Source organism: Megalops cyprinoides, chromosome 4 (assembly GCF_013368585.1).
Source record: "Megalops cyprinoides isolate fMegCyp1 chromosome 4, fMegCyp1.pri, whole genome shotgun sequence".
In the NCBI taxonomy this organism is placed as follows: Eukaryota; Metazoa; Chordata; class Actinopteri; order Elopiformes; family Megalopidae; genus Megalops; species Megalops cyprinoides.
The window spans coordinates 7,603,706-7,627,629 of NC_050586.1; the positions used below are offsets into that span (position 1 = coordinate 7,603,706).

The 23,924-nt window shown below is 44.3% G+C and overlaps 3 protein-coding genes across 3 annotated transcripts; 1 reads left to right on the forward strand and 2 right to left on the reverse strand.

Annotated features, from left to right (window-relative positions):
- The first annotated feature begins 1,856 nt into the window (after positions 1-1,856).
- On the forward strand, positions 1,857-10,093 carry hnf1a (HNF1 homeobox a). The gene is given in 11 exon segments (XM_036528002.1): positions 1,857-2,057; positions 2,059-2,181; positions 3,781-3,980; positions 5,419-5,599; positions 5,940-6,142; positions 6,546-6,691; positions 7,159-7,300; positions 7,814-8,002; positions 8,408-8,523; positions 8,886-8,970; positions 9,530-10,093. Coding segments are annotated over 11 exon segments (1,686 nt in total). The 5' UTR covers positions 1,857-1,887; the 3' UTR covers positions 9,661-10,093.
- A 1,328-nt stretch (positions 10,094-11,421) lies between these two features.
- On the reverse strand, positions 11,422-14,576 carry c4h12orf43 (chromosome 4 C12orf43 homolog). The gene is made up of 6 exons (XM_036527941.1): positions 14,435-14,576; positions 14,035-14,065; positions 13,776-13,874; positions 13,358-13,443; positions 12,436-12,523; positions 11,422-11,953 (listed from the first exon to the last, which is right to left on the reverse strand). Exons 1-6 carry the CDS (start codon positions 14,568-14,570, stop codon positions 11,425-11,427), a joined length of 969 nt encoding a protein of 322 aa, XP_036383834.1. The 5' UTR covers positions 14,571-14,576; the 3' UTR covers positions 11,422-11,424.
- Positions 14,577-15,260: 684 nt separating this feature from the next.
- unc119.1 (unc-119 homolog 1) lies at positions 15,261-23,378 on the reverse strand. The gene is made up of 5 exons (XM_036527189.1): positions 23,069-23,378; positions 21,240-21,353; positions 20,786-20,894; positions 19,793-19,965; positions 15,261-18,906 (listed from the first exon to the last, which is right to left on the reverse strand). Exons 1-5 carry the CDS (start codon positions 23,298-23,300, stop codon positions 18,794-18,796), a joined length of 741 nt encoding a protein of 246 aa, XP_036383082.1. The 5' UTR covers positions 23,301-23,378; the 3' UTR covers positions 15,261-18,793.
- Between the last annotated feature and the right edge of the window lie 546 nt (positions 23,379-23,924).

The window sequence follows — 23,924 nt, forward strand, 5'->3', positions numbered from 1 at the left end:
AATTCGTTTAAAATGAAAGCAAACACCTTTAAAGTGTGGTACCGGAGGCTGCTGTGCAGTTGATCTTTATCTGTAGCCACTAGACAAACTGAGACAAAATCACAGAATGCAGGATAATACAGGAAAAAATATGTATATTTCTTCAGAATATGAAAGTAGGGGTAGATTATTAAACAGTATAGATGTTATTAATGGTTTCAGCCCAAATCCTTTATTTTTTTATTTCATTTTTTTATGCCAAATGCAGCAGAGGAGTCACTCATAATTGCTTTCAGGTCCATTTGCTATTAGCTGTAATTTTGTCTGATAAAATGTTTAAGACGGGTGGGGTGGAGGGCATGATGGCCATATTTCTTAATGTTCTTGATGTTAGAGTGGTGATGGTCTCTGTGATGGTTAACATGCTGTCCCAGATTTGTTTGTAACTGTTAGTAATAGGCCTTAATGCCTTTATTCCTAAGTGTTCCCTTCTGTGCGGGAAGATAAAAGAGATTCGACCGCTGAACACATGTAGTCCTCGGCTGCGTCAGTGTGCGCATAGAACTTAGTAGATTCACATCATAATGCTGACCAACCTTTTAATAATATTTCTTAAAAGGTGAGATTGGAGTGTGACAATTATGCCAGTACGCTGTACATTGGCTACCACCTACATTTTCCCTTTTCAGATTCAGTGTACTTCGCGTCATCGAACTACACTTATTTCATTTAAAAACATGCTTGCCGTTTTACTTACATTTACTTGGAGTCATAAATAGTTCAGCTGCTCAGATACATTCTCCATGGCTGCTGTGTATGTGCAGCTTGTTGTCTACTCCTAACATGTACACGGATAACTGTGTCACCCACACTTCTCAGGTAGATATGATATCCTGATGTGAAATGTGAAACAAGGACGGCCTTGTATGAAGCTATGTGATTGTAGCAGAACATTACTTATGGTTTGTGTATATCTGATCTTATCCGGGTTATACAGGCGGCCATTCCCTGAGTGCTACCACACATTTACTTCCACATGTGTGCATCCTAGAATATTTGTTCACAGTGAGGTTTTGGCCAATCTGCAAATGTTTCTGAGAGACGGCTGTCTTTCTCCAAACTAAAAGTGCTAAAATCTTTTCCTTTTTGGGCATTCATTCAGAAAGATAATTACAGTTTGACTGGGATTGAGAATAAAAAATAAAATACGATGTTAGAAAAAAAGCAATATGTGTTTGGGTACTTTGGTGTGTGTGTCTGAAGGAAATTCATTTCGATTTTACAGCTCAGTTCAGACACCACACACTGCACTTTGTCCACAGCACTAAAAGGGATGGAGGGACTTGGGGGCAAAGTTCATCCCGAGAGAGGGAGAGCGAAAGAGAGAGAGAGAGCAAGAGAGAGAAAAAAAAAATTAGACAGATAGGGGGAAGAGACTCCAGAAGAGGAACAGTTACAGGAGGGCTGCAAGTTTTTTTTTTTTTAAAAAAGCAACCTTTGGCAGCAGGAGAGCAGGTGGAAATATAAAACCAGACAGGCGAACGCAGAGACGAAAAGCAAACAGGGATAAAACGAAAGCGAGCAGCTCTCATCCGTAAGCTCTACAGAGGCAAAAAACCAAACAAGCACACTCAACCAAATCTCTGGGCGCAGGAAAAAAAAAGAGGGGGGAGGGTGGTCTTTGCAAGAGTGTCTAAGATTGTCACAGGAGGCAAGGTCTCTATATTTAAGTGTGTGTATGTGCGCGTGTGTGTGTGAGTGTGTGTGTATGTGTGTGTGCATGTTTGTGTGTGTGAGACCTGTGATTGAGACAGAGAGAGATTCCAAGCAGAGAGTGTGTAAGGGGTAAAGGTTGGGGGGTGGGGGGGGGCGGGGAGGGTTGAGGGGGGTTGGTGGAGAGGGAGTTTGATGGAAGGACAGGGGGAAAGAGAGGCAGCCATGGCAGGACGACTGTCCGCTCTCCAGGAGCAGCTGGTCTGGGCCCTGCTGGGCTCCGGACTGTCACGGGATGTCCTGGTTCAGGCCCTGGGGGAGCTGGAGCGGGAGAGGGCCTCGGCGGGGGGTGAGAGCGGGGACCGGGGGGGGCGGGGAGAGCTCGGAGGACGGAGAAGAGGACTTCCCGCCGCCGATATTCAGGGAGCTGGACAGGCTTCCCCCGGAGGAGGCTGCCCGGCAGAGGGGTGAAGTGGACCGGCTACTGCAGTGAGTGTCCTCCGCGCGGGCCTGTGCCCTCCTCCCAGTCCACATCTCTCTCTCTCTCTCTCCTTCCTTCTCTCCAGCCTGTCCCTCGATCCTCTCATATTCCAGTCTATTCCATTCGGTTCCTTCCACAATAGAACAGTCTATTTGCCAATGTATCGCAGGCCTTTTTTAATTTTTTTTTTGCTTTTTCCCTGTAGGGTTACAATATAAGACATCCTTTGAAAATCCGTAAAACTGAAGTTTAGTTGGTTGAAGATGGCGTCTTTTTCTTTGTTCCTTCTCCTAGTCCACAAAAATGTTCCGCAAAGTACCTGAAAGCTGACTGCATTTACGCGTTACCGTTCTCTTACCTCCATCCTTTGCGTGTCTCCAGTTTGGTTTTCTCCCTGAACCCCCCAGCATCCCCCTTTCCCCTCTCCTTCCCCATCCCTCTCCCTTTCTTCTCTGTCTCTATCTGTCTGTGTGGTGCATATAAAGGAGAGGGTTCCTCCTTTTCTAGTTACTAATTACCCATCCCTTCATTATTCTGTGGTCATTTCTACCTCTCTAATAAATGAGCTACATGGATGGCTTAAGATTAACAGACAGATACACACACACACACACACACACACACACACACACACACAGATAGAGCAGGAGAGAGAGTGGCAAAGAGAGTTTACATAACACCTGGAGGAAAATATCTCGTCCATGTTGTGTATTCTGAAAGATTACAGGTTTGCTTAATAGTGTACTCATTCTAATGTGCTAAAATGAGAACATTCAAATCAATGCAGGCACATGAAATATTCATTTAAAACAACCTTGGCAACATCAGTTATGTATTTCTAGGAACAGACAGTATAAGAGTAAATGATTTTTAAAAAATTAGGCCACAGTTGTGTGTGTGTAACACAGTGTAATGCACTAATGTGCAGTCATATATTCCACCTTGATTGTGGAGTATCTAAATCTAAATGGAAACTGAAGGTGTCAGGTGTGTGTGTGTGTGAGAGAGAGAGAGAAAGAGGCAGAGACAGTAAATGATTGAAAGTGTGTATTAGGTGTGTGTGCGCACCTGCATGTATTAGTATAAATGGCTGTGTGTGAGAGTGTATCAGGTGTTTATGTGTGTGTGTGTGACTACAAATGGTTGGAAGTCTGTGGGAGTGTATCAGGTGTGTACATTTATTTGCTGTTTATGAGCAAGCTTGTTTTCCAGAGAGCTGGACTTTGACCTGCTGTCCTTCTCCTTATCACTCACGGTCAACATCTCTCTCTCTCTCTCTCTCTCATGCTCAAATCGAAGCAAACATTTCTGGCAAAACCTACAAAAACCGTACTCGGAAAAATGGTTGTCTTTTGTCCTATTTACAGAGTAACCTACATTTTTCTTTACTGGCCACAAATACTTTTATACAAACACCTTAAGCATGATATCTGTGTAAATCCAAAAAAACGAGTATGTACTAGAAGCTTAACATACAGAAATGTTAGTCTATACTGGGCAAAAAGTACACTGAAACTCAATGCACCCTCTCATGAGTGAATGAAAAAGTGGCAATCAAGTGGAAAGTTAACACTGTGTGTGTGTGTGTGTGTTTGTGTGTGTGGCAGGGAGGATCCATGGCATGTAGCCAAGCTGGTGAAAAGCTACATGCAGCAGCACAACCTTCCACAGAGGGAGGTGGTGGAATCCACAGGACTCAACCAGTCTCATCTCTCCCAGCACCTCAACAAGGGTACACCCATGAAGAACCAGAAGAGGGCAGCGTTGTACACCTGGTATGTCCGGAAGCAGGGAGAAATCAGCCAGCGTGAGTATAAACCGTCTACGATGCCACACATCCTATCCGTTACTCTGGGACTCTCCTCCTCCGGCCAACAGTCAAACCAGAGGTTCCGGCCCACTGGTGTGCACTGAATCATGGGATTGGGGGAGATTAAAAAACCGAAGTTCATGTCTGTCTGTGTCCAGCGTGGGAGAAAATCCCAGGTGTGGTCTCTTTGTAGCTGGTGAAACGAGATGCCGGGGCCAAAGACAAAGTCCGTCAGGTTTATTTCAAAGCATTTCGGGGGGAAAGGATGTGTAAACCGGGCCTGCAAACACCACATGCCTACTTCCTCCTTCAACTGAAATCAGAGAGCCCTGAACAGATGGACACAAAGAACACCACACAGCCCCCGCCCACCCTGCACCCTCACCACACACACACACACACACACACACACACACACACACACGCACGCACGCACGCGAACACACACGCACGCACACGCACACACACACGCACGCACGCACACACACACACCCACACATACACACGTATGTCCCGAAACACAGGCTCCCCATCGCTTGAATGCATGTACAGTCACAGCTCACATGGTTCTTAATATTGAAACCCTTCACATCCTCACACTGAGAATTTTTATACAAATGTTTCTATGGGCTGCAAATGTATTACTTTCTTGAATGGCTGATCAATTTATAATCAGGAAGTTGCCTTGTCAGAGTTCCTGAGATGCGTATGGAAGTTATGGGAGCTACACCGATGTACCCCTTAACCTCAGATTCAGTCATTGACCATTGCTTTTTTTTTACCCTGAATAAGTCGCTGTTCTACATCATCAGAAATGCATGTGGGAATTCACAGTTTGAACACTAGCCCTGAGCTCTAGAAACATAACTCAATATATAACATTTATTAATAAACTATGAATAACCTATGAAAACGCTTGGCAATATGGTCTGCACAGCAGTCAGACCAATGCCTCCTGACCCACAGATCCACATGAATAGACTATGAGTAATAGATCATCTAGTCATGCTTAATTCCTTTCCATTAATTCACCCTGGATCATTTTAAGTGAAATTGACTTGGCATACCTACTGGGAAAATTTCCGGGTTCATTTCATTTATTGCCCTTGTGAATTTATTGTAGCAAATATGCATTTATGGTAGCTCCAGTTGACATAACACTGTTTGAGGAACTGACACATCTCCCTATGTCATTGACTGTGTTCTGTACGTAATGCTGTTCCTGTGACTTTATTATATTTGTGCTCTTATTTTGTAAGTTCCCCTGAATAAAAGTGTATGCTAATTGACAACAATGTAGTGTAGTACAATGTAATCCGAACAGTAAAAATCCTAAAACACTGATTGAAGTCCTAAGCTGAAACCAGTGAAATCTGAGTGAAATCTGTGAGTGAACTGGAGAGTGTGCTCTCCTTACGTCTGCCTCTCTCTCCAGAGTTCACCAATGCCAGCCGGGGTATTACAGTGGGGGAGGAGACAGGAGAGGACTCGAGGAAAGGTCGGAGGAACAGGTTTAAATGGGGTCCTGCTTCCCAGCAGATCCTGTTCCAGGCCTACGAGAGGCAGAAGAACCCCAGCAAGGAGGAGAGAGAGGGGCTGGTGGAGGAGTGCAACAGGTGAGAGGGTGGAGGAGAGACAGGTAACAAAGGGAGGAAGAGAGGGAAGGTAAGGGGGGACACGTCGAGAGGAAATTTGTGCTGTCCAATTAGTCCTGAAATGACACTGCCTGTGTCCCTTAGTGTCGGTGACTGTCAGTGTTGGAGACCCTGAGTGTCAGTGTTCCTGTCTAGTGTTTCTGTGTGTGTCTCTCAGTGTCAGTGTTCCTGTCTCAGTGTTTCACAGTATCACTTTTCCTCAGTGTCGGTGTCTCTTACAGCCAGTGTTTATCAGGGTTCCTCAGTTTCAGTGTTTCTGTCTCAGTGGCTCTGTCCCTCAGTATCAGTGTCTATCCCTCAGGGCGGAGTGTCTTCAGAGGGGTGTGTCCCCTTCCCAGCTGGCTGGACTGGGCTCTAACCTGGTGACAGAGGTGCGAGTGTACAACTGGTTTGCCAACCGCCGCAAAGAGGAGGCCTTCCGCCACAAGCTGGCTCTCGACACACCCTTTAACAGCCAAACCACAAGCTCCTCAAGCCACACCCTACCCACAAGCCCCTCTCATGGTAACTAGAACATGGCACCATCTGCCAATAACAAATGACAAATAATACTTCTGACCATAAACTGTGATTCAGAAAGTCATTTAGTAGTGTTCTTCATTTGGGCCTCTAAATACCGTGGTAGTTCCAGTGGCTTTGTGCATATTGACATGCAGCCAAAAACCCACTGATAATAAGAAATGTGGGTTTCAGCAAGCACCTTGAAAGCCAGTTTAAACATATGGCCGATTTGATCAATGTTCAAGTTTCTCCTGGCAGACATCAGATGTGCTAAGAGATGAAGACAGAGAGAGAGAATGAGAGAAAGAGAGAAGTAACGCTCTGCCTAAGTACCTGGATTGAAACCTCATCATAACTCAATCAACCTCACACACCTTCTGCCCTTCTCCATCCCTATATCATTCAGGCATGAAATACAGCCAGCAAGTCACCAATGAGAGTCTGGGATCTGCCACAGGTCATCATGGAGACAGGAATGTCAGTGGCCGACTGGTTGTCAGCCCTGTCCAGCTGGAGCCAAGCCACACCCTCCTGGAGACACATCACAAACCAGTGAGACCAGAAACAATGCCACACAAAAGATACTCAAAGAATACTTGATTTTCCAACTTTTTACCTAAAAAGGATAGGAATCATAGGAAAAGGAAAAAAATAAGTAAATAATAAAAATAAATATAACCGTAAGAAGGATGATGAGACAATCAAGACATATCAAAATAAGCCAGTATGGATGCCAACACTTTGAAAATTATGCGATACTTATTTTAAACATGAGATCACACAAAAATGAAAATGAGGAAAGAGTCAAGCAAGTACTGGCAAAGTCAAGACCGTTTTTAGATCAACAGAAAAATATATCAAGTATCAAGAAAAACAGCAGTGCAAATATGATTTGAGAACATGATGATTGCTAGGCAGCTGTGAAAACCAAGTTCCAAGCTGTGATACTGGGAACAAAAACTAATGTTCTGGTAATATTGTAATGAAAAAAACCCTTCCCCATGCCCTCCCTCCCCAAGGTGTCAGGAGGTGGTCCTCTCCCTCCGGTCAGCACCCTGACTGCCCTGCACGGACTCTCTGCCTCACCTGCACCCCCCCAGGGCCTCATCATGGCCTCCCTGCCCAGCGTCATGAGCCTGGGGGAATCTTCGCTTCTTATTGGTAAGCTGCCTGAACCACCTGTCCAATCACAGATGTGCTGATTGTGATGGTGCAAGTGTGTGGCTCCATGAACCTCTAGGACTATGGACTTGGTGACTCACTGATTTGATTGAATCTTTGTTCATGTCACCCTAGTTGACTTAAAAAGGCACACTGGCAGACAGACTTCCTCACACACTCACTAACTGCATGGGGAACTTTTATGGAGGCCTTGGCAAGGCTAACCACTTTACTTGAAATGCTTCAGTACATTTTCAGCTGAGTAAATGATGAACAAGAAAAAATCTACACTTGACAGTTGACCTTGAATTAGGCCATCCATGAAAAAAGCAAAGTAACATTATTATTGAGACACAGAACACATTGGGTAACTGGTATTCACATTGACAGTCGGTGTCCCGGATGATCAACCTTAATTAGGTATTTGGATTGTCTGCTACTATATTGGCAAAACTGCATTACCCAGCATGCACCAGCATCAGCATTCCATCCTGCCTGTCTCTCTTTCCATAGGTCTGGCCTCCACTCAGCCACAGACCGTTCCAGTAATTAACAATGTGGGCGGCGGATTCACCACCCTTCAGCCAATCTCCTTTCAGCAGCAGCTCCATACCTCGCACCAGCAACCAATCACGCAGCAGTTCCCAGGCCACATGGGGCACAGCTCCTTCATGGCAACAATGGCGCAGCTTCCCTGCCACAGTAAGGGCACTTGGGTGCTTGGGTGCTTGAGTTACTTGTGTACCGGTGTGAATGTGTGAAATGAAATTGGGGACAGTGTGGCATAGTGGTGAGGAGCAGGGCTCATAACTGAAAAGTTGCAGCTTCAATTCCCCACTCAGGCACTGCAGCTGTACCCCTGGGCAAGGTACTTAACCCAGAACTGCCTCAGTGAATATCCAGCTGTATAAATGGGCAACATGTAAAGTTGTAACCTGTGTTAAGTTGCTCTGGATAACGTCTGCTAAATGACAATAATGCAATGTAAAGGACGTGAATCAGATGTTTGGAGCTGATTCTGGGAAATCATAATTTGGATCTGCAGTGTGTATGTCAGAGGAGCGCTGGAGTCATGTTCCCCCCCCCCCCCCCCCCTTTCCCTCACAGTGTACAGCAAATCCGAGCTGTCCTCTTACACCCCGTCCAGTCTCCTGTCCCAGGCTATGGTCATCACAGACAGCAGCAGCATCGGAACGCTTACCAGCCTAACTGCAGTCAGACAGGTAACACTCTCCTGTGCCATGGACACAGCACACCAAACACTGTGTATTCTGTATGTAACGCACAAAAAACAGGTAACTCTCTCAGTCATAGCTACAGGCATGTATCGCACACAAATAAGATGCAAACGACCAGGAGGATGCAGTGGTCAAATGTAACCTGTTGCTGTCCTCCAAATGGGATGAAAGACTTTCTGTATTTTGGGAAATATTTTCCAGACACACCACCATTCTCTGGTTTCTCTAAAAATAAGTAATTTCACAGCCTTTCAGGCTCTTTTATTAATGTGGAATAAGACAGGTAACATCCATATGAAAACAACACTTGCTTTATAAAAATTTGCAAATTTGCTTCGGTCCTGTAGATTCTACCTACAGACCAAGAGGATCAGACAGACCCCCCAATCCAGGAGGACTCTCTTCACCTGCACCCCAACTCACCTGTTCCGGGTAATACTCACCTGATATTAAACACACAAAACATTCCAGAGCAAAATCAAGGTTCGCATCTACAGAGACTACCGTCTTCAATTCTCAGCCTATAATGCAAATATATGGATCGCAACTGCAGCAAGAAAAATGTAACCTCTTAAACTTGGTTCAATACAGCTCTTTGCTCGATCCAGAAAAAGTTAAAGGTGAAGCAAGCAAGTGACATGGTCGACCGATTTGCATTATCACAGTACATGATCTTTTGGACACAAAGCAGAACTAACTTTTAAATCCAACACAGGAAATAAAAGGGCTCTTATATACCTTTACAGTAAGCCTTACCAGTGTGGCAGAAACTGATACATTGAAATTGTGGCACCAGCTCTGGATTTTTATTCAGTTAACAGACAAAAGAAACTTCATTTGTAAAACATGCACTTTGCAATGTGATGTATTCAGATTACATCACAGTTGGTAAGGGTTTCATCAGTCTCTTATGCTTTAAAGTGGTATTATTGTATGTACCCCTAGGCAACAGACGCATCTCACTGGCTTTCTCTCACCCTGTGTCTGGCAGTGTCCTCTGGGAGTTTGGAACTTTACCCTCAGCCACAGCCAACTGAGACCCATCCACCTCATCTCCTAGCTTCTCCATCAGCAGACATCGACCCCTACATCCCTACACAGATGGTATCTACTGCACAATAGCAACAGCAGTGCATGAACCTACCATTCAAGCAAGGAGAGGGGGCCAAAACAGTATCTGTTGTATATACACAGAAGAAAATTATGAGTGTGGCAGTAATGGAGAGATGCTTTGCAGACAAAGACATAAGAACAATATATTTTACTGCTTGCTACTACCTCTGTATCAATCAGCCATTACTCACAAAGAGCTGAATGCCTTTCAGTACTACTGTATGTCACTGCCATTGGTCTGATCAGCTGAAGTTGCATGACTTCACGAGTGTCTATATCAATACCTCGGTCTCATACTTTTCCACAGTCAATGAACACTTGTGAAGAAGAATCACCATAGTTTATGATATGTTGTGATAACCGGTAATTCTCACCGAGTAAAGGTAAACAAACCCGTCTCAACAGACATGTGTGATTTGCCTACTCATTGCCAATCCATCCACGACAGATTGTTGGTGCATTTGGTAACCAGCAGTCTTACCCATGAAAGACTGGAGCAACAGCTCTGCCTCCACCACCCATCAAAGATGATTCATAAGCACGATCCACTTACGACCAATCAAAATCCATTGGATACAGCTGCAAATTCCCATCACTGTTGAATTAACTGCAGGTGACTCTCTGATGCAGCAGTTAAGGAACTGGACTGCAGGGAACTGCCACTTTAACCTTACCTGGGGTACTTTACCGAATTTCTTCAGTTTATATGCAGCAGTAAAATATAAGATATGAATAAAATAAACACAAAATATCCCGGATAACAGCATCTGCCATGCAAATAAATAGATCTTTCAAAAACTACTTTTATTGATTAAAAAGAAAACACCAGAAAAGGTAGACACTATACAATAAAAAATATTTTAATACATTAACTGTTCTCACACCCAATGAGTGGCCCACAGAGATCTGATATCCCAGCGCTGTTACCATGACACTATTGCATGTGTAGACACCATAAGTTAACAGGCAAATATTTACAAAACGACACAGCGCAATAAATGTTTCGGTCACTGAAAAGACCGTGGCAACAAGACAGTGCATAGCCCCTAATCCTCCCATTTACGTCACTGAGGTTTCAGATATATTGTAAACTGTTATGAGATAATTCACACCCATTGGTCAGAGGAGATACTTCAGGGCCAAGCACACATGCAATTCCCATAATGTGTGGCAGCCTACCTTCTCCTCATCAAACAGGTGGAGTTCGGCAAAATATATCTGCAAAACAGTTCCATCCAACCCCATATAAACAACACAGGTAGGATTATTACAAGTATAAAAGCAATGGGATGAAAATGAGAAGCCATCTACTACCAAAAAGGAATAAATATGTCCCAGTCACTCCAGCATCTCAGATAGCTCCCCACTTCTATACTCATAATTACTGTATATCTATGTCTCTAGAATGGAGGGAAATGGATTATGTGTTACATAGAGGAGGATTGAGGCTGCTTAGAGTTCTGGGCATGGTAATTCTGAGATTGCTCTGGTACAGGAAGTCTGGCTTTGGGAAATGTCACTTCATTCCTAGGCGCCAGGCACACAGACAGAATTTAACACTCCAAATCCCACATGCCACCACCTGTTGTTAAGTCCTTCTCAGCACTTCGAACCCCTTATAGACAGGAAACGAAGCCTGAAAATACAGGAATAGTCCTGGGTGCAAAGTTCAGAACACTAAAGAATCCAAAAAAAAAAAAAAAAAAAAAAAAAAAGACAGGACAGGACAGAAATCCTGCACAACTGTCTCTCAGTCTCACAGTAGTCTGCTTCTCACTCCTCACCCTCTTTGTCACTTTTTTTCTTTTTCATTTTCTTCTTCACTGGGATTTCTTCCTGTTGCGGCTGACGCTCAGAGTCTTGCTGAGGAAAACTCTCCTTCTCTGTGTTTCCCTGCTCCTCCGCCTCCTCTTTATTCTGCAAGGGATCCGTGCCGTTTGTCTCCGTCTCTCCCTCCTTACTCCCTCCCTCCGTCGGTTTCCTCTTCTTCTTTTTCTTTGGAATGGAGTCACAACTGCCATTCTCCTGGTCTCCTTCCTCTCTGCTCTGTCCTCCATCCACTTCCTGTTTCTTTTTCTTCTTCTTTTTCTTTGGAATGGAGTCACCGCTCTCCAGTTCTCCTTCCTCTCCATTCTCTCCTCCGTCCTCTGCCTTTTTCTTTTTCTTCTTTTTCTTTGCATCAGGGAGTGGCGCAGGTGAGGAGAGGGACTGAGGCATGCTGGGAAGGCAAGAAGGGGGCAGGAGGTCTGTGACCGAGACTGCTGCCTCTTTGAGCCTCATCTCCATCTCACTGTCGCTGTCACTGTGAGCAGAGGCAGGGGAGAGGAGAGCAGAGCTTCATTAAAGCTGTGACATGCATCCATTACTTCACAGAATTAGACTACTTGGAAACAGGCTGAAACACGCACGCACACACACACACACACACACACACACACACACACACACACACACACACACACACACACACACACACACACACCTGTAATCTGACCTTTATCCCTCCTGAACAGCTTTGAATACTTAATACCACATTACACCATCCTCTCCAATTTCCTACAATAACTGCACACAGGGCACTGAATGAAGCCCCAAACGAAATCTCTTTAAATGGCATATTTGCTCAAATTCCTAAAATTCAGGGTGCACCAACTGTACCCACAGGGCTGCAGTCAAAGACAGAAACCCACTGTACACATACACTCAACTGCTGCAAAAGAAAAAAGGAAGCAAATGGCAGTTCCAGGCCCTGGAAAAGGCACCACTGATCAGGTGATTGCTGACCTTGAGCTGGGGATAGGGCGTCGCCGAACAGGTGGGGAGGGTTCTTTAACACAAAGTCCCGGGACAGAGGTAGAGAACAGCCGAAAACCTGGTGGTTTAAAAAAGAAAACAACCTGCATCTCTTTCAAATGCATTGTCTGTGACTGACCAAAACAAAAAAAAACTACAATAGCTGGATTCTGACACTTCTGACAATTAGTTGCTTACCTACAACCAAGTGTGCTGAGACATCACCATTCCAATTATGACCTAATCTGTTTCAACCCTCTTTTTTCCTTGGCTGACATCTTCATGTGTCTGGATTTTGTCACCATATTTCCAAACCAATCTGCTCACAGCCTGGGCCACAACTTCAATAGCCCCTTTCAACTCTCTTTCACAATTTACATGCAATTTTTTGTTTTTATATTGACACAACTACTTGTCCAAGCTCTCCAAGCATGTTTTACATTTGATGTACTGAGGCAAATGTGAGTTAAGTACCTTGCCCAAGGGTACAGCAGCAGTGCCCCACTGGGGAATCGAACTGGCAACCTTTTGGTTACAAGCCCTGCTCTTTACCACTATACTATGCTGCCACCCACAAATCCTCTCTCTCTCCATCCTCTCCAATGCCTAGTCCTCATAAATATCCTCACCTTACATTTCAAAATCCAGATAAAAATCTGCACTCATTACTGTAAATGTTCCATTTCCTGATTCTTTTACCTATTCTCCCTGGACCCTCCATCTCTATCCCTTGTAATTCTCCACTTTTTCTGTCCAATTCTCCATCTATACTGAGTTGACAAAACCTTCCACTGTACGACTTAAGAAACATTTCAATTTCAATTCACCCCCCCCCCCCCCCCCCCCCGTTTATTTTAACATTACTAACCTCCATCCTTCCTTTGCTCATCTTAAGCACCCCCCGCCCCCTCACCTTCATCCTCATTGCCATCCTCATCCTCGGCTCTCCCACTTCCTGGTGGAACAGTGGAAGTGGCTGGGCTACCATCAGAAATGCAGCTGCACGTCAAAGGAAGAGAGAGGGAAATGGTTTCAGTTTTATGAATACTGTGCTGGTCACTCCTTGTGAAATGGTACTGCCTTTGAAACCAGAGCTGCCTAAAGGACGACTTGTCAGGCATGGCATGAAAAATAATTGCTGTTTCAAATAATATCTCCTCAATTATTTACGATATGAATTAGAAATTGCCCGTTTGCCTAAATCTCCACATCACACATGTTTCATGCAAAAGGCCTTCCTTCACTCAGAATGCTCCAAATGTGACCGTGGATAGCCAGTCAAAAAAAAATGACATTACCCATATGTCCCATCAACACCACTCAGTACCCACCTATCCAAGAGTGCACCCAATTTCTTTGCGACATGAGCACGGAACTCCGGGGTCGTTTGGAGCTCGTTTCCATCATGGTCGTGCTGGGACACCTTCACTCTGTCGACCACCAATACGGTAAAGGGTTAAATCACAAGGTCAATTTCTACATCTAAGAGGTGTTGTCTAGCTAGCCGGGTAATGGTGTAAAAAAATTCCTCCCCCCCCTCCAGTGACAGCCCAGAATCATGCAACTGACATCAGACGAAATTAAACTTACCTTCGGCTCGGCTTGTCGTTTCTGTCTCCCCCTAAACATGGAGAACACGCATTACTACACATTTTTGACTTTCATAAGGACTGCTACCTAGCCACTTTACATACATTTACCTGATTAGCTAACGCTAAAACTTCACTAGCGAACCTGACAAACCATCACACATGCTGCTTCACGTAAAGCACAGCTAACCAGCTTGCACACACCCCGAACAACATGACCAGCAAAACAGAGAACAGCCAGATAATTATTTTTTCAGATAACATCTAAATCACAAGTATTTAGCAAGCTAGCTAGTTTATTAAGTTTGAGTTAGCTAGTTTACATTGTTAACTACCTTGCTGTTTGACAACAATAATCTGTGCAGTTTTTATTTCTTAAATGTTATCCTTTACGTATCTACCTGTCGAATAACTGTGGTGGACCGTGCCGTTGGTACCTCCGGGGCCGAAACTCCATGCAGCCTCCTTGAATTTCTCCTGATCCTCATCCTCGCTACTCGAATCCTCTTCATGCACGGTGTCTCCGGGCGCCGCCATGTTCAAAATGCACGCAAGTATGGCAGGTAGGAAGGAGCGTGTGTGCAAAGCATTGTGGGTATTGAGGTTCTTTCAAACGTTCTCGCGTGCAGTGCACGAAACGACTCGGGTTTTCCGTGGAATCTACTGGAACTACAGGTAGCTAGTGATGAGACATTTTGAGATTACACACGCATTTAAAATGAACAACATTACAAGTCCTTACATTTTTAAAAAGTCGACACCGATTCACGGATGTAGGTTACATTGTAACACGTACAAAAACTCAGTATTGTTGATACTCATCTGAATTTAGGATACCTAAAAAATGAATAAGCAAACTTGAACACAACTTACTAACACGTTTCATACGCGGTTAGTTAATAAAAGAACAATGTAGTTGAATATCTGTGAATTTCAATATAATGAATATCTGTTGCCCATCTGTACCAAAGAATATATGCATTCATGTGCGCTTGCCATATGTGCTAGTTATGAATAAGAAACCAGACTCATTCACGACCAGAACAGACAAGCAGTGAAAATCAAAAGTTATTTATTATCCTTCTGTTGACAAAATAACATTTTGTACAAACACCTGAAATTCACTCTGAACATAAAAATGCAAGATGTTACAAACACAGAGGAATTACTTTTCTTACCTCATTTTTATAGAGTAATTCTACAATTCCACAAAAAGACAAGGGCAGACATGATAGCAGTAGCTAGCATCAAGTCTAAAGTCCCTGAAAAATGAGTTTAAAAAGGCAAGAACTCTTCTCAGCGAATGTGGACGATTCCTTCATTCGGTGAATTTCCTTTATTTCTGTTCAAACTGGGCCCTGCTTGGGTTTTTTTTTAAAGAATGTTTCAACAAACAACATGATAATAGTACAATTAAATGAAAACAAAAAAAAAACCTTGTATAAACCAAGTGGGTTCCAGTTTACACATTATCAGTTACAAGCCAACAAGCAATTCGATGTTTAAAAAAAAAAGACATCAAAGTAACATCAGCAGCCTTTAAACAATAGTTTGTTAATGCCGTCATTAGTGTTCATAAAAAGGTGCCATTCAAAAACTGTCTAAGCGCAATTATACAAAAACCATTCCTTTCAGCTCACCAGTCAGGAGCCATGTTGTATTTTCCATCATCAAAACCGTGTGGTGTAGTCAACCAATGTGGGTTTTCTCACGACTGACACAAATTTACCGGATACTGAACTTATCAATTACATATTTATGGGCAGGTCTAATTTCAATGGTTTGTAACAGTTTCCTTGACCAACTGAACATTCACAACTAGCAAACATTTGCAGTGCCCTGAAAGATACTAATACGAATGTATAACATTGGTCAGCTGTTTCATCAGTCAACCACTAGCGTGTGCTGCTATATCAAGTAATGGTGGGCAAGCATGATCATGTCTGGTCATCAGGCAATCTTAGGCTTGAATTGCTTGATTCTGGAGTGATAAACTGTCCTATCTCTAGGAAAACCAGCTGCTGAATAGACATGGACACCTTGTCTGAGCCCACAGGGTCAGAGGTCATCCAGATTTCTCAAGAAAGAAGCATTATTTACAGGAAACATCCCCTTGACAAGATGCCACTGCAGGGCTGCAACCCTGCCCCCCCCCCAACACACTAAACATGTGGCCATGAATCCTGCTAATGGAGGGGATTTCATGAAGGCTGTAAGACAGAGCAACCTTTGAGGGCTAAGGCTTCCCACCGCAGTCTACATACAGTATGTATTCACCATCTATGTCAAGAGAATGCACAAAAGAGCACTTCAAATCACGCATTCTTAGCACTGACAGCATTCCTGTGCCAGAAGTTCCCTCAGCTTTCTACAGAGTCAAGTTGAGACGGACGGGAGCAAACACAATTTCCTTGCAACCCACTCAGAGAAATTATGGGAATGGTTAAAAAAAGGCAGAAGTTTAAATATTTACCCTCAAAGCTGGTTCAGGAATTAAGCATTCTGATAATTACTACTGAGCTCTTGACCCAGAGTATTTGTGGGGCATTTTTCACACTCACAGCCCTTGATCTGGGACTAAATCACACATTTGGCCAAGGTACATGCCTCAGTGTGTGATTCAGTCCCAGATCAGGAGTTAAATAAGGATTTTCCCCAGACTGGGCTTGGTGAAGATCCTCAGGCACTCCAATTTTGTTTCACTGAAGTAGAGCATTGTCTGCATGTGCATTCTAGAGAGGGAAAAGAGTGCACATGCATTTGACATTGAGTGCGTGCACTGGAGGGAGGAAACAAGGGATGTACTGAAGCAGTGACCCAAGGCACAGTGACGGACAGCTGGCTTTGACAAGGAGGACACTTGCGTTACAGCCAGAGACGCACAAAGGCCTTCTGTACATGGACTGTACTCTGTGATTAATGCTGAATGAGTGGGTGTCTATATCAAACTGAGTGTGTGTTTCTGTGTGTTTGTACATGACAGTGTTTAAGGGTCTGTGGCCATGTATATAACAGTGACAGAAGCAGTATCCATGTCTTTAACTCTACTGAAAATAAACTTTTTCTTGGCTTGATTTGCCAGTGCCTCCACCAAAGCCTAAGTAAATCAGTTCCTGTTGGCTCTTCCACAGTCTAGAGAAATACAGATGAGAAGGATTTGTGGTCTTTGGGCTTTAGAGAATTGTCCCAGCATGTGTAGTTTCTCTCATACCAACTCCCCTTCCTACTGCAACTCATTCACACCAAATTTAGTTTTCTCTTCTGGCCCACTCCATTTCCTTTCTTCCCCCCTCAAAGTCGTACTTCCTCTCAACCACCTGGCATGTACTGAATTTGTAGGTCCTTTAAAACATACAGCAACATTTCAGCAGAAAACCAAATTAATTGCTAATAAGTAGCATTCTCTCCCATAAAATGTTTTCTTTTTCGGTATGTTTTTCAGACTGTAATTTGTGTTGGGAAAAAGAAAAACATTTAATGCGGAAATAGTTTTGCCAGAAAATGTGGCATCAGTCAGTTATTTTAGCATGGACTGCACAGCTAACACAATATTCTTAAAATGTTTCTACCTCACAGCCAGTAAGCTTTAGCTGGGGAGATCAAGGGCTTTTTGAGAGGTGTGATCAGAACTGTGTGCTGCCTAACATATGCACAATAGAAGTTTGAATCACTCTTCATGTAACGGAATTAACAAAAAAGGAACGCTTTTTTGATAGCAGTAGGCCCTGCGGCCACAAATGCAATCAAGCAAAGCAGAACTGGGCTATATCAGCCAAGTCTTGCTACAAGTCAAGACCACAAAATGAATACCTGAACTGGACCTGAACTGACACGAATGCTAGTTTCCGACTTTTGTCTTCCCCATGGACAACACTTCCATGGTCAACAAACCACTTTCTCCTTCTTGGAATGGGGGAGTAAGAGCAATGATCTGGCGGAAAGCCAACGGGTTTCAGATAAGAAACGGACACACTGCTGTAGGAAGCACTTGTCTTTGGGATAATGCAGGGAGGACCTTGACTTTCCGTGATCGTTAACCACCTCATAGCACAAAGAGTCGGAGAGCAAGTTCCTTGCCTAAACTGCTGACCACCTAACCATCTCCCCAGTTTTAACTGGCTACAGTAATCCTTGCTGATGCGGCACAATGGCTGTCGTGCATCACTACGGTATCTGCTACATGTGTGGCTCCTGTCGTCTTTGTAAAGCATCTGACAAACAGCCCTCTGTAGAGGCAGGGAATTATCATGATCATTACCGTCATTATTATAATTACCGCCACTATACTCCTGTGAGGCCAGGCAAGGCAGCTTGGGCTATGACAACGGCCATGTGACCCACGCATCATAGCTTTTTTTTGGAGGTGCAAGGCATGTAGAGTGTTTTTAAGTACTGGACTGATTCACAAGTTAAAAAAGGCCTGAAAAGGAATACATTACCGAGAAACATGATGAGATAGACACTGAGAGTTAAGTTTACTCTGTGTGCCCTCAGAGGCAAGCAAACAGCAAAAAAAAGAGAACTCCAACAAACTATAACTGGGTGGAAAAGAAAAAAACCCAAACTGTCTTTTTTTTTTAAATGTGCTGATCCCCAGACCTTGGTGTGGAGTGGTAAGGCTTACTGGAATGTCTGAAGTCATACGCGCGAGTTCCGGGTTCCGCAGGGTGTGTTCTGAGCGGCGGGTGTGGCCTTCCGTTGCGCTGTGCTGCTCATGCGCCTCTCAATCCCCCCCGTCCCCCCCCCCTCCATCCCCGGCACTACTGGCCCCCGTTGTAGGCGTAGTCTGCTTTGTTGTGCATGATGAGTTTGTTGTCCACGAAATAGAAGCTGTCTGATCGGGTCTCATAAGGGTTCTCCACCATCTGACGAACTGCGCGGAAAGAGTGAGGGAGAGGGGGGGTCAGAGAGGGGGGAAAAACGCCATTGTCATGCCAATGAAGGCAATATTAATGCAACTTAAAAGGATAAACATGTGAACATGGCTGCATTTGCATACAGAAGAGGGCAGAGGGAGGAGGAGAGGAGAAGAGGGGAAGGACAAGCAGACACAGAGACAGCCTTTGCATATCTTCTCCTTCATCAGTGAAATTTTCCATTGTCCAGGACAAGTATTGATTTATAGTTGTTGCAATGTAAACATTAAGTCATGACTCAACGCCGCCTCTTGCAGTTGAGGAAACTGACACACAAACACATTGAGTTTGCAGGAGGTGACATGCTGTGTTGATGTTATTCAACCAATAAAAGATTAGGATAAGCAGAGAAAAAAAAACTCTGCCTCAAAGCCCAGAAGTCAAATCCCCTCAGCCTTTAAAAAGCACAGGGACAGTCATCACTATTAGATTAATTTCCTCAACATTTTTCCCCCTGTTATTTTTTAACCATGATTGAATTCAGTACCAGCCCATGTTATCATTTAGCTTGCTACATTTTTCCAGTCATGTTGCCAAGATCTCGAGGAGATATTTCTGTCAAAAGACTGCACATTCTTATAGTGTGCGATTTCTGCTGTTCTGTCAGAAAACATTGTGGCTTTGTATGCATCAAGCCAGACAACTTTTTTCCCCAATTTTCTACACTTCACATAAGAGGAATTTAAAGTACTCAAGATGAAAGAATGAAGCTAAAGGGACTTTCCTGCCTGCATTCCATGTTGTCCAACTGTGCCATGGGGAGGGAGAGCAGTTAAAATTAAACTGCTATGAATTAAGCGCAGACAGGCTATCAGGACAGAGAAACTGGGTATGCAGACTCACTGAGGTCCTCGGGAAGCTGGGGAAACTCATATATGTGCTCGCAGGTGTTGCGACTGTTGGGGATGCAGAAGCCAAAGTCGAAGTCGAAGTTCTTCAGGAGGCGTTCTCTGAAGTAGTGCCTCTCAATCATTCGGAAGCTGTTTACTGGCCGGTCGCCCACAGTGAACTCCACACTAACCCAGAGAGAGACAGAGAGAGAGAGAAAGAGGGAGAAGGAAGGAGGCTAAGGATGTCTTCAAATGAAAGTGATTTTGGAAATACAGAAAAAAAACAGGGAAACATGGGGACTCTAATGCAGACTGTTTTATGAAACTCCTGTGCTTATGTAGTGGGGCTGCATCTATCAATCAAACCACTAGCAAGTGTGGCACTGAGGTGGAGAACAGCGATACCAAGTGGGTTAGACACTGCATCAGTTACTGTTTTCTCTCTGCTATTGAATATTGATTACAGCACCCATTGTCTTAATTCTTCAAAGTATCAGCAGGGATTTTTTCAGCTGTGACAGGAAGTAAGGAGGAGGGTGGAGTCTCAGTAGTGATTTGAGTCTGTGTCCTGTCCTGGCTGTGCAGCGGTATACAAGCCCGACACGGGTGTTGATCTGATAACATCAGAGTGACTAAAAAGGACACCAGACAAAACGGCACATCAAAAACCCCGCCCGCACGCGGCACATATCACAACGTCAAATGGGGGATCAACTACAAATGCTGGTGTCCACTGAAACACCGGAATACAGCACTGGACAGCAAGGGGGAACACAGTCATACATTGCAGGGCTTGTTGGAAAAGTAAAACTAAGAGTAAACTAACAGGAACAGCACTTTTCTGGAGCTCTGACTGCTTTGGAGGGTCCCCTCAAACTGGTGCGTTTTCGTGCATTGTAGTGAAAGGCGTGCACTGTTGTTACTCTGAGGCAGGTGCTAGCTCAGCCACAGAGGGACTGAGGGACTGAATGAGGTACGCTGCTTGACGCATCTCTAAGAAACTTACGTGGCGCCTACGGTGCGCAGACGAAGGAAGGCGGGTGTGAACTGGTAACGGACAAAGCGCCCGGCGCTGGAGTCTGCCTCTCCGTTCTCTTCGTCATTCTCCTCTGGCTCTGAGGAAGATCACACATTTTAAAACCTGCACACCCAACACTGCATGATCTCCAGCCTATATTTTTAGACCTCCCACAACTGTCTTCACACATTCTCACACACACACACACACACACACTCTTACGTACACATAAACACAAGTGCACGCCCACACATACACAGAAAAATGCATCCAAGCATAGAGAATAGCTTTTGCTATTCTGTTATTGGTTGAATAACGTCAAATGCATCCACGCATACAGAGACAGACAGAGAGACAGAGGGCCAGATGGACACAGACAGACAGAGACAGACAGACAGACACATACACGCACACACACACACACACACACACAGAAGAGTACCGCAGTTGGGAGGTTTGGCAATCTCAAACAGCACTGTCCCCGTCTCCAGGTCTCTGATCTTGAAGCGCGTGAAGTCAATGTTGTAGATGTTGTCCTCAGGTTTACACAAGTAATCTGGAGGGAGACCGAGACGTAGGGTCACCTTACAGATCCGCACGTAAAGACAGGGCTCCATAAAGGGGAGAAAGACTCCTGAGAGCCCTCATTCCACGTCACAGTCACACCTTATTTTTAGAAGGTCCTCAGTGGGTCTAGTGGTGCAATTCCCCAAGACAGCGGGATGACCTGATATGGCTATGACGTGGCTATAGTCTTCCAAAACAAGCAGACCTTACCACAGTACCTAGCTGCACCATGGATCACCACTACATTCCTGTTTAAAAAGAACTTTAATGTTCACTATAAAAGGCTACTTAGATATCATCATGAATCCGCTTTGTTCAAAGCATATGTCTGTGTTTATCTAAACAGATTAGTGTGCAATAGATAAAATCAGGGCCTGGACTTATAAACTGTTAGAATCTGGTCAAGGCAGATAGGGAATTTTTGGCTCCTTGCTTTTCATGAACTTCCTGCTGGGTGTGAGACCTACACACCTTTTGTGCAATGCAATACTGCAGGACACTGTATACCAGTCCTGGTAAAACACTAGATACACAGGTTATGGCTCAGTTTTCATGTCCCTAGTTAGGTATAAGCTATTCATTTAACACTCACACACACACACACACACACACACACACACACACTAATACTATACATATAATGAATAATAATGTAACATATCTTAATGATAGAATGATAGATAGAATTTTCCCTCTGAAAAAGTTGCGGTGCTTGAGGCGCACGTGCTAGCAAAGATAAAAGGTGTTAAAGTCAACTAAAGTTAACAATAGCTGAACATGGGGCACCTGCCTCAAATAATACAACTGTATTATACAACTGGCCTAACTGTTCTAGACACAATAACAATGCTCAATGGACACACTAGAGGCAGAGTTCAGATGAAAATGGCATGAGGACGAAAATACAGAGATGTCCGTGTTTCCCTGGGAAAGATCTACATTATTTGATAACCTACGGGACAAAGGTCTGAGAAGAATGTTACCCGAAGGCAGCTCTGGTTATCCCTGAGCGGTGGGTAAAGGAAAACCAAACAGACACAAGACTTTAGTGGAAGAGCTAGTCAATCCTCCCAATAAACCACTTTTGTTAATAGCTCTGTGGCTTTCAGTTGCAAGACAGCCACAACCGTTGCCCGGAAAAGCTGTCACGGTTAACGTTAACTCATCACCAAAAAGCCTCTTAAAATATCGATGGAAAAACATTCCCAAAAGAAACCGCTCAAGTTTGTTCTCATGCCAACTAGCTAAGCTAACGAGCTAACGTTAAGCTAACTAGCCAGATATCTTAATTGACCATATCAGTTTTCATGCTCATAGACTAGCTGGCTTTTTGATGCGTTACCGTTAGCTGAGTAGCTTCTGCATGTGAGTATTAGCTAATTGCTGTGTAACTTAACAGACCAGTTCTTGAGCAAATGCCAGTTTCATTCCAGTCTGACCAGACAAAACTCTGGTTTTGATTGTCAATAGCACCTGCCACAGCCAGACAAGGGAGCTAAATACTCAGCCTACTGGCTATTCTGAATGCGACAGAACAATTGGCTCGCTAGTTAAACGTTAGCTAATGTGGATAGCTAGCTCCGATTGCTCGCCAGCGTTAACCACAATCTAACAATGACCAAACCAACCCAAGATAAAGCAAAAAAAAAAAAAAAATGATAACACCATCCCATCCATCTCCTCTCCTCCGCTCTAGGATCGTACCGCGAGTGACAGCCCGCAGACCCAGAACTTCGTCTGGAGTGATGTCTCTCCCAAGCGCCCGAAGCTCGTCTTCCGTAACAGGCCGTCTATCCGGTTGGTTTCGCCGGGACTTGAGTCTCTTCAGCACCCCTCCCGCAGGCTTTCGGTCTCTAGTAGGACCTGCAGATGCTGGGTCGGTGTCCGGGCCGTTAACGTTGCCTGGCATTTCGGTTCGGGGCTTAGGGCCGCTCATGTCTCCCGTCTCCTTTTTTTGTGCTGGTAACTGGCTACCTACACCGAATGCGTGGAAAGAGACTCCTCTTAATTCAAGATGGCGTCCTGCGTCTCTATGGAGAGACTATGCCGAGAAGAGTCGCTCCTCATTGGCTGCACATGTTCGGCCGTTGCCATGGCTACTCGCACATATGCGCTGAGTGTTTACTCACTCTGGGTCCCCCACCTTGTTGCATCCACCTTCACGGTTTCCACCGTTTATTTCTGTCGTCCCAGCCAGTGCATCATCACCCGCTCCTTGTCATTAGCGCCGTGTGCTTGATTGGATTGCTACTTTCAAACAGTTATACGTTTAGAATTGTGCTGCAGTGGGCTCAGTAACTGCAACGACCACCTTGTACATGTAGCTGCAATGAGCTCACTTGGCTGCACTGTTGGCCCTGTCTCTTTGCCCTGTAAATGTGGCCGTATCAATATTTTGAGTAAATGGTGTTGGGTAGCTGGTGTCTCAAACAAAACACCTGTCCAATGCCGGAAGTTAGATAAAATAGCACATTTATTAAAAAGAAACAGCTGTAAGTAACATTAGTCAGCAGTTCCCCATTTATATGTATTTTGACAGCAGACTGTGGGTGGTGGCATG